This window comes from Hippopotamus amphibius, chromosome 17 (assembly GCF_030028045.1).
Source record: "Hippopotamus amphibius kiboko isolate mHipAmp2 chromosome 17, mHipAmp2.hap2, whole genome shotgun sequence".
Taxonomy (NCBI): Eukaryota; Metazoa; Chordata; class Mammalia; order Artiodactyla; family Hippopotamidae; genus Hippopotamus; species Hippopotamus amphibius.
Window position 1 is genome coordinate 15,835,428 of NC_080202.1, and position 12,022 is coordinate 15,847,449.

General features: G+C 51.3%; 1 protein-coding gene across 4 annotated transcripts in view; it reads left to right on the forward strand.

Moving 5' to 3' along the window:
* Window positions 1–10,354, forward strand: part of PHF12 (PHD finger protein 12) — a 37,727-nt gene extending 27,373 nt beyond the window's left edge. Inside the window, exons 7-15 of one of the 4 annotated variants that reach the window (XR_009049991.1) lie at window positions 317–481; window positions 3,070–3,228; window positions 3,832–4,627; window positions 5,661–5,685; window positions 5,809–5,934; window positions 6,627–6,770; window positions 7,604–7,702; window positions 8,414–8,496; window positions 9,088–9,140. Coding sequence is in view for 3 of the 4 variants with exons in the window: in XM_057715663.1 (XP_057571646.1) it covers window positions 317–481; window positions 3,070–3,228; window positions 3,832–4,627; window positions 5,809–5,934; window positions 6,627–6,770; window positions 7,604–7,702; window positions 8,414–8,496; window positions 9,088–9,226; window positions 9,582–9,916 (2,046 nt within the window). In the remaining variant the exon portion in view is untranslated. The other 3 variants (XM_057715663.1, XM_057715664.1, XM_057715665.1) reach the window with 3 other exon arrangements.
* The last annotated feature ends 1,668 nt before the right edge of the window (window positions 10,355–12,022 follow it).

A 12,022-nucleotide genomic window follows, 5' to 3' on the forward strand; every position in this document is an offset into this window, starting at 1 on the left:
CATCTGAACCCTATGTGCTGGATAGAGGACTATCAGAGGTTGAAGTTGGAAGGGCACTTCTTGGCTAATTCCCTATTTCTTGGCCCCCTCAAGCCTCTCTAGGGAGTAGGAACTGGGCTGGACTGGGCAGAGCTGAGGGAGAACGTCTCATCTATGTTCCCTGGCCCTCTGACAGAAGTGTTGACATACCAGCCCCTAACAGAAGAAGCCCACTTGGCTGAGGGCTTCTTTTTTTTTTAAATGTAGAGAATAGAGTTAGTGGGGAAGGAGATGCTCTCTGAACTTCACTGCAGGAGTGTGTCTGCTCTGTCCCTAGCTGAACCAGAAGAACATGACGCTGAGCAATCGGTGCCAGGTGTTTGACCGTTTCCAGGACACCATTTCGCAGCACGTTGTCAAAGTGGATTTCCTGAACCGAATCCACAAGAAGCACCCTCCTAACCGCCGCGTGCTCCAGTCGGTCAAAAGAAGAAGCTTGAAGGTGAGTCACAACCCGGCGCAGGCAGGATGGTGGTCTCTGATGCCTTCCTGGGGTAGACAGAGGATCATGGTCCCAGTTTTACAGATGGGAAGACTGAAGCCCCTGAGATTCGTCTAGGGTGTCTTAGCAAGTAATGAACGCAGCCGTCACTTTAATACTTGGGGATGGTGGTCAGGAAACCCCCAAGTCAGCCTTCAGACTCAGTCAGGTTTCTAGTTCTCCTGAGGATAAGCTCCCTTGAGCCCCTCCCACCAAACATAGGTGTGCTCTGCTGTTACTGCCCCTTGCTTGGCACTCATGCCATCTGTTTCTGTTAGATGGCCCCTTTCCCAGAACTCTCTGGTGAGGGCAAGGTGGGGGTGATTAGTCATAAGGCCTTATGGAAGATGAGGAGCTATCCATTTTTCTGGGCTGCTGTTAATATATCACTGATGCTCAAAAAATTGTGACATTGGTATAATCTAACATTTGTGTGCATTTGGCCACTGCTAAAGTGTATCCACAGAGATGGGCGGGAGTATTTCCTTCATTGAAAAGCATTTGGTAGTAGTGAGGCTGTTTCTCATAAGCCATTCAGTCTCATTCATTTAACCTAGAGAGCACAACACTGTATACCTGTGTATAAACTTGATTTTTCTCTTTTGAAGTAATCCTGCAGACAGTCCCATGTACCAGCAGAAACCAGCAATTCTCAAATACGGCCACTTGGTGGCAGCCACACTTAAAATCACTCACACCACTTCTGTCGCTTCCATTGGGTGTCCTCTCTAGCAAGATGTTAACTGTTGAAAATTGTATAACAGACTCTTAACTGTGTAAATATTTATGCTTCAGTGGAAACACGAGTTTTCCAAAGTTAAATGAAGGTATTTGCAGTTGGGGGTAGGGTATATTGGAGGTGCATGCCTCATACCTTAGCTAAACATGTAAGAGCAATCTAAGCTGTGTGATTCACCATGTGGATCTGGAAGAAAGCCTGGCTGCTGAAGTGAACAGGCCAGGAGGCCTTGATAAAATCCTGTTGTTTTATGATTCCCCTCCCCCCTTTTAAATGTTTTCCTGTGCTTGAGGAAAATCCAGGCATACGAGTTGCCTGAAAAGCATTGTGTTCTTAGACAGTTTGAGAGTGAAACAAGGGCTGTAGCTCCAGAGGACAGTGGCAGAGAACTGCTCCAGCTCTGTTCTGGAACATTGGCCTTCACGCTTGATGAACAGCAATGCAGGCAAAATCAGCTGAGACTTTCATATCTTTGTTGGGGTTTCCTCTTCCCCAGGCACCAACCTTAGACTAGCCTACTGCCCTGTTCCTCCCCCTCCGACTCCTGGATGACCTCAGACAAGCCCATAGCACCAGCCACCACTGTTAATGGTGGTGACTCTCGGTTCCGTGTTCCTTGCCTTTCTTCTCATATCTAGATTCATATCTGCCTGTCCATCCCACAGACACCTCAGCCTCAGCCTGCCCAAGACCAAAAGTCTTCTGCCTCCAAACCTGCTCTTCCTCTTATATTTCCTGTTTCAGTGAATGACAGCAATCTCCACCCAGTCCCTCCAACCAAAATTCAGCTCTTCTTCCCTTATCCTCTGTAAGGACTTGGTCACCAAATCTATTGGTTCTCACATGTTTTCCAAGTCCACCTCCCCTACTTTTAGTTCCCCTTTATCTGCCTGGAAGTTCCTTTTCAACTTCTAAGTCTCATCTCAATACTGCCTTCCTGTGAAATCTTCCCTAATGCCAAGCTCCTGCCCCCCAGACAGAAATAAGCACTCTCTGTGTTTTTTATAGCTCCTTAGACATGCCTCTCTTCTAGGACCCATTACATTGTATTGTAATGTTTCTGCGCTGATCTCCCCACTAGACTGAGCTCCTTGAGGGCAAGGCTTAAATTTTGTTCATCTCTGGATCTCTAGGACTTGGCATAGTGCCCAGACTCAGGAGGTGCTCGATAAATGTTAACTGGATGTATGAATAACTTTTTGCTTGTGTGCCTCTCTCATTCATATGTGGTGTGATTCCGAGTGTGTCTTCTGTCTTTGTGCAATGAAGAGGTCTTCAGTTGTTTCTTGAGTCATGAATGAGTGGATGAAGAAAACTGACCGTTGGTTGAGGCTTATCACGAGACAGGCCTCCTGCTGAGCACTTCCACTGTGAATGTGACCTTACCTAACTTTATCTCTCAGATACTGCTCACTCAGCCCCCAGACTTGATACTGATCAGGAAGAGCCTAGCCTACCACTCTGAAGTCCTGTTCAATGTCCTTCTTGCACTTTATAGGCCAAAGCAGAAGGCAGCATGCCAGAAGGCCTGGTTTCTGCAGGGCTTGGACCTTGATGAAGAAAAGTGGGAGACATGGCTGCTTTTTCCAATTCTGTGCCTTCTCAGGCTCGTGTGTGTGTGTCAGAGTCAAAGAGATGGGGGAACAGAGCAGTAGCAGCCCACTAAGCCGCCTCGTCCTCAGTGGACACCAGAGTGGATGGTTTCCCATGGGCATCAGCACCACAAACAGAGGAGCATGGCCAGGGCAGAATCCACTGGGCGTGTTGGCACTGTCAGCCTCTCCTTCCTCCCTCTGTCTATCCTGAACAGGTTCCCGATGCTATCAAATCTCAGTACCAGTTTCCACCCCCTCTCATTGCACCTGCGGCCATTCGGGACGGGGAGCTGATCTGCAATGGGATCCCTGAGGAATCACAGACGCACCTTTTGAACTCTGAGCACTTAGCCACCCAGGCAGAGCAGCAAGAGGTGAGTGAAGGCAGGGCCCGGATTCCAAATCCAATCTTCCTCCACCTTGCTGCGGCTGTTATCGGAAGCCATTCTCATCCCCATCTTCTGCAACCCCACCCTCCCCCACCCTGAGCCCCGCCCCCTGAGTTGAATATTCCCGAGAGAACCTCTGGCTCAGATCCTGAGGCAAGTAAGAGAACTACAGAGTCAAGTGGTCTGCTTCTCTGCATCAGTCCCCCAGTGTGCTGTGAGACGGGCAAATCTGTCCTGTAGAAAGAGATCAGTAGACCTCTAGAGAAGTTAGGTGACAGTGCTGGACACACAGCAGGTGCTTGGGTACTTGCTCAATATTGGTGACGAGGTGAGCCTTAGGGGCAGAGTCAGAACGGGAATCCCAAGCTCTGCTGACCAGGGTGTTGCCTGCCGAGTATACCAACAAGCCTTGTTTGGGAATGGAAATGGAATCCTCTCAGGAGTCAAGCACACCCTCTCTGGGCATTCGCGATGGGACCTCGGAAACAGTGCTTGTCAGCTCTGCTGTAGCCCTGGCCGCTGTGGCAGGAAGGACCAGCGCCTCCCAGGCCTCTCACCCTCCTCTCCTCTCCTCTCCTTCCGTTGCAGTGGCTCTGTAGTGTTGTTGCGCTCCAGTGCAGCATATTGAAACATTTATCTGCTAAGCAGATGCCTTCGCATTGGGACTCTGAACAGACAGAGAAGGCTGATATTAAGCCTGTTATTGTGACTGACAGCTCAATCACCAACTCCCTGCAAACAGCTGACAAGGCACCTACACCTTCCCACTACCCCTTGTCCTGCCCCTCAGGGCTTAGCACCCAGAATTCCCTGAGCTGCTCTCCACCCCACCAGCCCCCAACCCTAGAGGACATCAGCTGCAGTTCTTGTGCGGAAAAATCCAAGAAAGCCCCCTGTGGGACTGCCAACGGGCCAGTGAACACAGAGGTGAAAGCCAATGGCCCACACCTCTACAGCAGCCCCACTGATTCCACGGACCCCCGGCGACTTCCAGGCGCCAACACCCCCCTACCAGGCCTCTCACAGCGGCAAGGCTGGCCCCGGCCCCTCACGCCACCAGCGGCTGGGGGGCTTCAGAACCACACCGTCGGCATCATTGTGAAGACAGAGAATGCCACTGGCCCCAGCTCTTGCCCCCAGAGGAGTTTGGTTCCTGTCCCAAGCCTACCCCCTTCCGTTCCCAGCTCTTGTGCCAGCATCGAGAACACCAGCACTTTGCAAAGAAAGACTGTCCAATCACAGATAGGACCTCCGTTGACAGATTCAAGGCCACTGGGCTCACCCCCAAATGCCACCCGGGTGCTCACTCCCCCCCAAGCAGCAGGAGATGGTGTCTTGGCCACAGGAGCCAACCAACGATTCTGCTCACCAGCGCCATCCTCAGGTGAGTGTGCTCAGCCTTCTGTGCTCTTCCAGGCAGGTGAGGGTCAAAAAACACTTGTACCCCTGTCAGTGTTTCAGAGGACTTTGAACTGTGTGTTATTCATTCTCCCCGTTTCTGTGATAGAAGGGAAAGTACATGTTAACTTATCCCTATTTTATAGGCGGGACTGCTTGGGCTCTGAAAGTGATTTCCTTAAGGTAACCTCCCAAGTCAGTGCAGGATGGGAACTGTAGCCTGGGTCTCCTGCCTCCACCTTCCCACACCTTCCAGGCGTAGTCTTCTGCCTGTTTTGTTCCATCACCTTAGAGGAAGGCAGCATGCTCTCTGGAGCCACTGTGGTCAGCCTGAGGTTCTGGGTGATGTATTTTATGATCCACACCAGAAACTAGATCCACACCTGATCCAGATTCTCAGAGACAGCTCATTTGAAGGGATTTCCTTGTCAGGGAGTGCAGAGTGGAATGCCCGCAGAGGTTGGTCTGGCCCCAAAGCTTGCCCTCGGGCCACATCCCAAAAGGCAGTCCCTTAATCCATACTTGGCCTGGTGTAGACCTGCTCTTTCAGCTGTCCTCAATCAGCATTCAGGACCTCAAGGTTGCTGACCCCAGCATCTGAACCAGGTTTCAGATGCTGCTGGAACCCCCTGTGGTCTCTCCAGTCTGAACGGAAGCTGGCCTCCTAGTCAGCTGGGAGTCTCGGTAACCAGGTGACTGTGACTTCTCTGCATGGGGGCCCCTGGTCCCAGGATGGCCCCTGCTCTCGGGCTCTTTTCTTGTTCTGTTTATCTCTTAATACCAGCCTGGCTAGATTTTGCACCCTGTGAGTCCAACTTGAATACGCAGGACTGGCAGAGGCAGGCACCACTTATTTGAATGAGCAGAGGCAGCAGGGAGGTAGTCGTGGCCCAGAGAGCGAAGCTGTCCCGCCACGTTCCCCAGAGCAGCAGATTGCACTTGTTCTCGGTGCTCTGGAGGCTCCTGCGTGCCCGGGTGCGTTGTCGTTCCCTCTGCCCTTCCTCACCACACGTTTTTAGCTCTAGGAGTTCCAGAGCCTATGGGGTGAGAATCAAGAAGGGAACATCACCTTGGGTCCGAAATCCAGACCTGTCTCGGCAGTGGGGGATTGGACCGGTGGGTTTCCCTCAGGCGACGTAAGTAACAGTCTTCCTGCTCCGTCCCCAGATGGCAAGGTCAGCCCCGGCACGTTATCCATAGGAAGCGCTTTAACCGTACCCTCTTTCCCAGCCAACTCTACTGCCATGGTGGACCTCACCAACTCACTTCGAGCATTTATGGATGTCAATGGAGGTGAGTGAGTGAGTAGTGAGCTGCTGCTCTGCCACCAGCGCTGCGGTGAGGTGCTGCCTCTGCAGCAGTCAGCTCATTGGAAAGGGACAGAAGGGGTGCCTGACCTCAGGGCTGGGATGGGGTTGGGAAAGAAAGTCCTGTCTCTGCCTGACACACGTGCACATACACGTAATCAAAGACGAAGGGAGAGCAGAGCCAAGCGGAACCAGTGAGAGGAGGAGAAAATCACTTTAGGCAGATCATCTGGACTTGAAGAATAAAACCAGGGGCGCCCCGCTCCCAAAGGGGGGATCTCATCTGTGAGAAACCCCCAAAGCCAGGGAGAACTGGGGCAGATCTTGATCTGCGTGAACAGGGTGGATAGAAAATCCAAGCCTCAATATCAGACATCTGGGCCCTCCCCCACAGGCAGGCAAGTGGTTTGTCTTGCTCCACTTTCTAGGACCGCTACACCTAACGTTAAGCTATCCCACTGCAGGAGGCATCTGCACAGGCTGCCCTGGGGCCTGTCTCTCACTGCAAATAGCTAGTGAGATACTCAGCTCCAGATCCTTGTACCACTTTGTACTCTGTATTGTTTAAGAAAATCACTTGGCTGGATTTTAGGAATGCTAAAATATTTGCAATGCTCACCTACTTCCACATTCCATTTCCTTCTCAGCTGCTTTTTATTCTTTCTCTTTGGTTAATAGAAATCGAGATAAATATGCTGGACGAGAAGCTGATCAAGTTTCTGGCCTTGCAGAGAATACATCAGCTTTTCCCCTCCCGGGTCCAAGCTTCACCGGGCAGTGTCGGGGCACATCCGCTGGCTTCTGGAGGGCACCAGACAGAAGGTGCGCGTGCCCATGTCTGCAGCCACACCACGCCGTTAGATCTACCCTCTGTGTGTGTGAGCAGCCGTCTCCTCTCCATGGAGAATCTCCGCTTTCAGTATCTCAGTCCTCCGTGTATGCCTTTACTGGGCTTCCTAAAACACCATGATTTCTTTTCTCAGAAAGTAGAAACAAGATGGCAACCACAGCTTTCAGATCAGACTTGGAAAAGTCTGCTGTAACTCTTTCGTACACATCCCCTTTGAGACACAGAAAGCAGCTATGAGTGCCTTTGGGTATTTGTAGTGTGCTTTCTGCTCATTTGCTCTCAAATACTTGAGTTAGACGGGTTTCCCAGAAGGTTAACTCTGCTTAGGATAGCCCTCTGAGCGTCAGCCATTGAAAGCTTTGCTGCTTAGAAGGTGGTCCCCAGACCAGCAGCAACAGCAGCATCTAAGAGGTTGTTGGAAACGCAGAGCTCAAGCCCCACCTCAGACCTGTGGAATCAGAGTCTGCATTTTATCCATATTCAAAAGTAGAGAAACGTTGGTCTGTGCCTTCTGGTTTTTTTGCATGGCCTCCCGATAGTATGAGCTGGTATACCCCTGATGTACCAACAAGCAGCCCAAGTGCTTCAAGTACTGTCATCCTTGAATTATATGGTCATCTTCAAAGATGGTCCCACGCGTGCGGAAAATGCTATACATGGGGAGGGAAAGCCTCACCCTGAAGCAGCCAAGTGTCAGATGTGAGTTTGGAAAGATGACTTATCCAGTGGGTCCAGGTTCCGCTGCTTTGTGTTTCGGCCCCAGGTTCTGTTTCTGAAAGATCACATCCCTGTGTTTGCCTTGCAGTGCAGAGAAGGGAGGTACAGGCCCGAGCTGTGTTCTACCCTCTCTTAGGGTTGGGAGGAGCTGTGAACATGTGCTACCGAACCCTCTACATCGGGACAGGTAAGCCAGCTGGGGGGGTGCTGAATCTGTCCAGTCCTAAAGATTGATACCCTTACCCCCAGAGGCAAGAAAGGGAGGGAAGCCCTCTCCAGGGCAGACGGGTTTAACCTAGCACATGTCTGGGCAGGAGGGGCTGAGAAGGGAGGCTATCAACTGCTTGTCTTCCCTCCACAGGCTGTTTTGCCGTGTGCCCCGTGTGGCATCAGGAGGGCTGACGGTCAGCTCTGACTGCTGCTCAGTGAGGCATTTTAAACACTGCAGGAAGTACCCCCAGGAGAGGGCAAAAGCTGTGTCCCTGGAGATCTTTGAAAAAGTGATGGGGCTCACACATACTTAACGCTGACTTAGTAGCCCTACATGTTGTACAGAGGGGCAGGTGAGCCCTTAGCCTAGACATTTCCCTTTCTTTCAGATGATGTGATTTATGGGCCCTGCACCCCATGTTGTGCTCTCGTAGAAATAGCCCATCCTCTTCTGTAGCTCACTGCTCCCCTCTGGGCAGCAGCACACGTTCTAAAGCAGATCAGATGGCAGGGACAGCTGTTCTTTAACAGGGGATTGGAAAACACATCAATTGTTGTTCAAAGATACAAGGAGAGGGTCCTGAGCAACGTGCCCCTTGAGTTCCCGCCCAGAAGCTAACTCCCTCCCCCTTCACATAGACCTTACAGTCTGTTCTCTGCCTTTTCCTCTCCTCCTGCCACCTCGCAGGAGCTGACATGGACGTGTGCCTTACAAACTATGGTCACTGTAACTACGTGTCCGGGAAACACGCCTGCATATTCTACGATGAGGTGAGGGGTGGGGGTGGGGTGGGAGAGAGGTCTTCCAGCCTGAGCCCTCTCCCAGGCACCGAGTTTTTGTTCAGTGTCCTGGGGTGAAGGGAAGGGGGTCAGGGGTCCTCTCCTTTTCTTCCCTCCCTGTCATTCTTGGAGGAGAAGAGTCTTGGTGTGAAAGGGCATCCTACATGGGTACCTGCTCCCCAGGAGCAGGGCTCCCATTTCTCCTGAGGTTGGTCAACAGGCCCAGCCCGGGGGCGGGGTAGGGGGGGTGGCACCTGGCACCCTAAAGAAGGGGAGGGAACCAGCATAGACAGAACCAAGCCCCTGTGGGCGCTTCCCCGTGAGCCAGTGAACATCAGGTCACCAGGAGCCAGTGCTAAGGAGGCAGACTCCTGGCGGGTGTGGAGGTTAGGAAGGAAAGCCTCCTTGAGGAGGCGAGTCTCCAGCCCCATTCCAAAGGGACAGGGAAGAGGGGCATGATCGGGGAAGAAAGGGAGAGCTCCCCGGCTAGAGCAGCACAGCCTTCTCCATGTGTCCTCTCTCCCCTTAGCCCCAGGCCCCACGCAGCAGACCACACATCTTATCTTCCCTCCTCCTCCTCAGAATACCAAACATTATGAGCTGTTAAACTACAGTGAGCACGGGACAACGGTGGACAATGTGCTGTATTCATGTGACTTCTCTGAGAAGACCCCGCCAACCCCCCCAAGCAGTATTGTTGCCAAAGTGCAGAGTGTCATCAGTAAGTTGGAGTGGAGGCCTGCGGCCCCAGAGCCTGCCGTTTTGGGACACATTCTCTAATGACTCAGGGTGGCTCTGGCTTGCTGCCATGACCTGCTGTCTCTTGCCTTCCCAGTCCTGTTGGCCAGATTCTTGCTCGTGGGCCCAGGAAAGGAGAAGCATGTGCTCTGTCACCCCCGTGTGTGTACACACCTACCTGGGGACTTCAGACTCCACCAGTCCTTTCTGAGCACCCCTCACCCCGAGTCACGCCACGTTTAGAGTGGGGAGGTGTACAGGGGCTCGACCCTGGCAGACAGCCCGGGCGGGGTGGCTGCCCACTGTCCCTCCTCTGTGACCTTCTCCCTTTTTCCCAGGGCGCCACCGGCACCAGAAACAGGATGAAGAGCCAAGCGAGGAGGCAGCCATGATGAGCTCCCAGGCCCAGGGCCCGCAGCGGAGACCCTGCAACTGCAAAGCCAGCAGCTCGAGCTTGATTGGGGGCAGCGGGGCCGGCTGGGAGGGCACGGCCTTACTGCACCACGGCAGCTACATCAAGCTGGGGTGCCTGCAGTTTGTCTTCAGCATCACTGAGTTTGCGACCAAACAGCCCAGAGGCGATGCCGGCCTGCTGCAGGATGGGGTCTTGGCCGAGAAGCTCTCTCTCAAGCCCCACCAGGGCCCTGTGCTGCGCTCCAACTCCGTTCCCTAGGACTGGCGGCCACCCCGTCACCCGCCAGTCCACCCAGCCCAAGACTCCTGCAATGCAAAAATGTACACAAACCAAGCCCGGGTTTTTTCTATACTCCACCAGAAACTCTTCAACTACAATCTTTGCATGAAATGAAGAAAACCTTTTGACTGTTTTTTAAAAATCCTTTTTCTTTTCTCAAGTTCTAGGGGGCATTTGCACATATATTTGTACTCAACATTTCATGGGAAAGCGGCAGACGGAGCTGAGGAACAGCGTGGGCAGGGAGGGGAAGGCCGATGGTCTGGACACCTCCTCCGACACAAAACCGTTCCCCACCCACCTCCTGCTCCCTCCCCCTCGCCCGCCGTTGTAAAATAATCAGAAACTTGTTCTATTTTGTGGCAGTGACAATAGTTTTATATTAAAAGAAAAAAATACAGTTTTCATACAGCAAAATCTATACAATATCATTGTTTTATTTAATATAAAGATCGCTACCCACCCTCCTTCCATGGTTCCCACCCTCCAGGTTATTTTCCCTTTCTGCAGCGGTTGCACTACAGGTAGCTACTGTGTATTATGGACAAACAAGAAATGAATTCTTTTTCTGGCTGTCCATCTATTTTATTTCAAATAAGGAAAAGTGTATTTGGATTTTGTGTAAATACATCTAGTGATGACATTTTTTCAATGTTTTTAAAAACTGTGTACAGTACTACATGTGGTAGAGCGTTTTCTTCAAATTGTCTATTGTAGCAAAAACGTTTTTGTCGTAAACCTGTTTTGTCTCCTTTTTTTGTTCTCTTGCCGCTTCTCTCCTCTTCCTCCCACCCCTGGCTCCCTCCTCTCCCCCCACCCCCACAACTAGTACCGATGTACATAGTAATTGTAATGTTTTAGACTTTACAGAAACTTTCCTGTATTCTGTATATAAAAAAACAAAAATACTTCAAATTATGTTTTCTGCCTGTCTGTCCTACCTGTCATCACCCTTAGATGGGACCTTCCCTGAGGCCCTGTCCCACAGCCTCACTGAACACGTCTCATTCCCAGATACTCAGTCCCCAAGGGAAGTCAGGAGAGGGGGAAGTGTTGGAGAAAAGTGCGCCTAAGGTCAGAGGGAGAAATGGGAGGGGAGGGGTACACCTGTGAAGGGCTGTTCTGTGGCTTTGCGGGTGTCTTGAGGGAGTTCAGAGGGCTTGATCATTTGACGTGATCAGGTTCTGCAAGAATCCAAGAGCATGCAGATCCCTGCTCCTCTTGGCCCCGAAACCAAGACCTTAAAATAGGAGATGGGATGAGGCCTCTGCATTCTGTTCTGGAAGCTTTAACCCAAGGAGTTGGGGTTACCTTTGGTTGCAGTTGTTTGCTGTCATATTGTATCCATCTATTCTGGGAGAAGTCATAACACCTGATTTTGTTTTTTCCCCCTCAGCCCTAGCTGGGCATGGAGGAATTCATTAATTTATTTAAGTATCACTCGAGTTTCTCCAGTTCCTGGCCTTGGGTCTTGGTCTAGGTCACTTGCTGTGAAGAGTCACCAGGGCAGATGTGGTTCCTGCCTCTTGGAGCTTAAAATCTAGTGTGGAGCAGTTGATTCCACATGTCTGAAGAACATGAAAAAGGAGAAATCCAGTCTCTAGACTCAGCCATGCCACAAGTAACATGACCTGCAATCATAACTTTACAACTGCAGTTCCTCATCTAAGGCCCCCAAAGCACCCTAAACCAAACTTTCTTCCTCCTCTCACACTTTACGTGAGAAACTTTCTGAGAAGTTTTTCCTGAAGACCACCTGCCACTCCTTAGAGAATAAATACCGCTGTGTGTATGCCAGCACTGTTAGAGTAGGTGGTACCTGTTTGCATATCAGAATTTTGCCTTGGTGGGGGTGGAGAGTACATCTGTTTATTTCATTAATATTCCATCCCTAGCTTCATCCCACAGTATGGACACTTGAACCCTGAATCCACAGTGCAGCTAAATAGGAAACTTCCCCTGGAATCTGAGGTCTGGCCCTGGCTTCCACCTACTTGTCCAGCTTCCTCTCCACCACTCTCCTCCCCCTACCCTAATGGGCCTCTTGAGCTCCTTAAGGGCGGAAACGTTACCCTTGGTATTTCC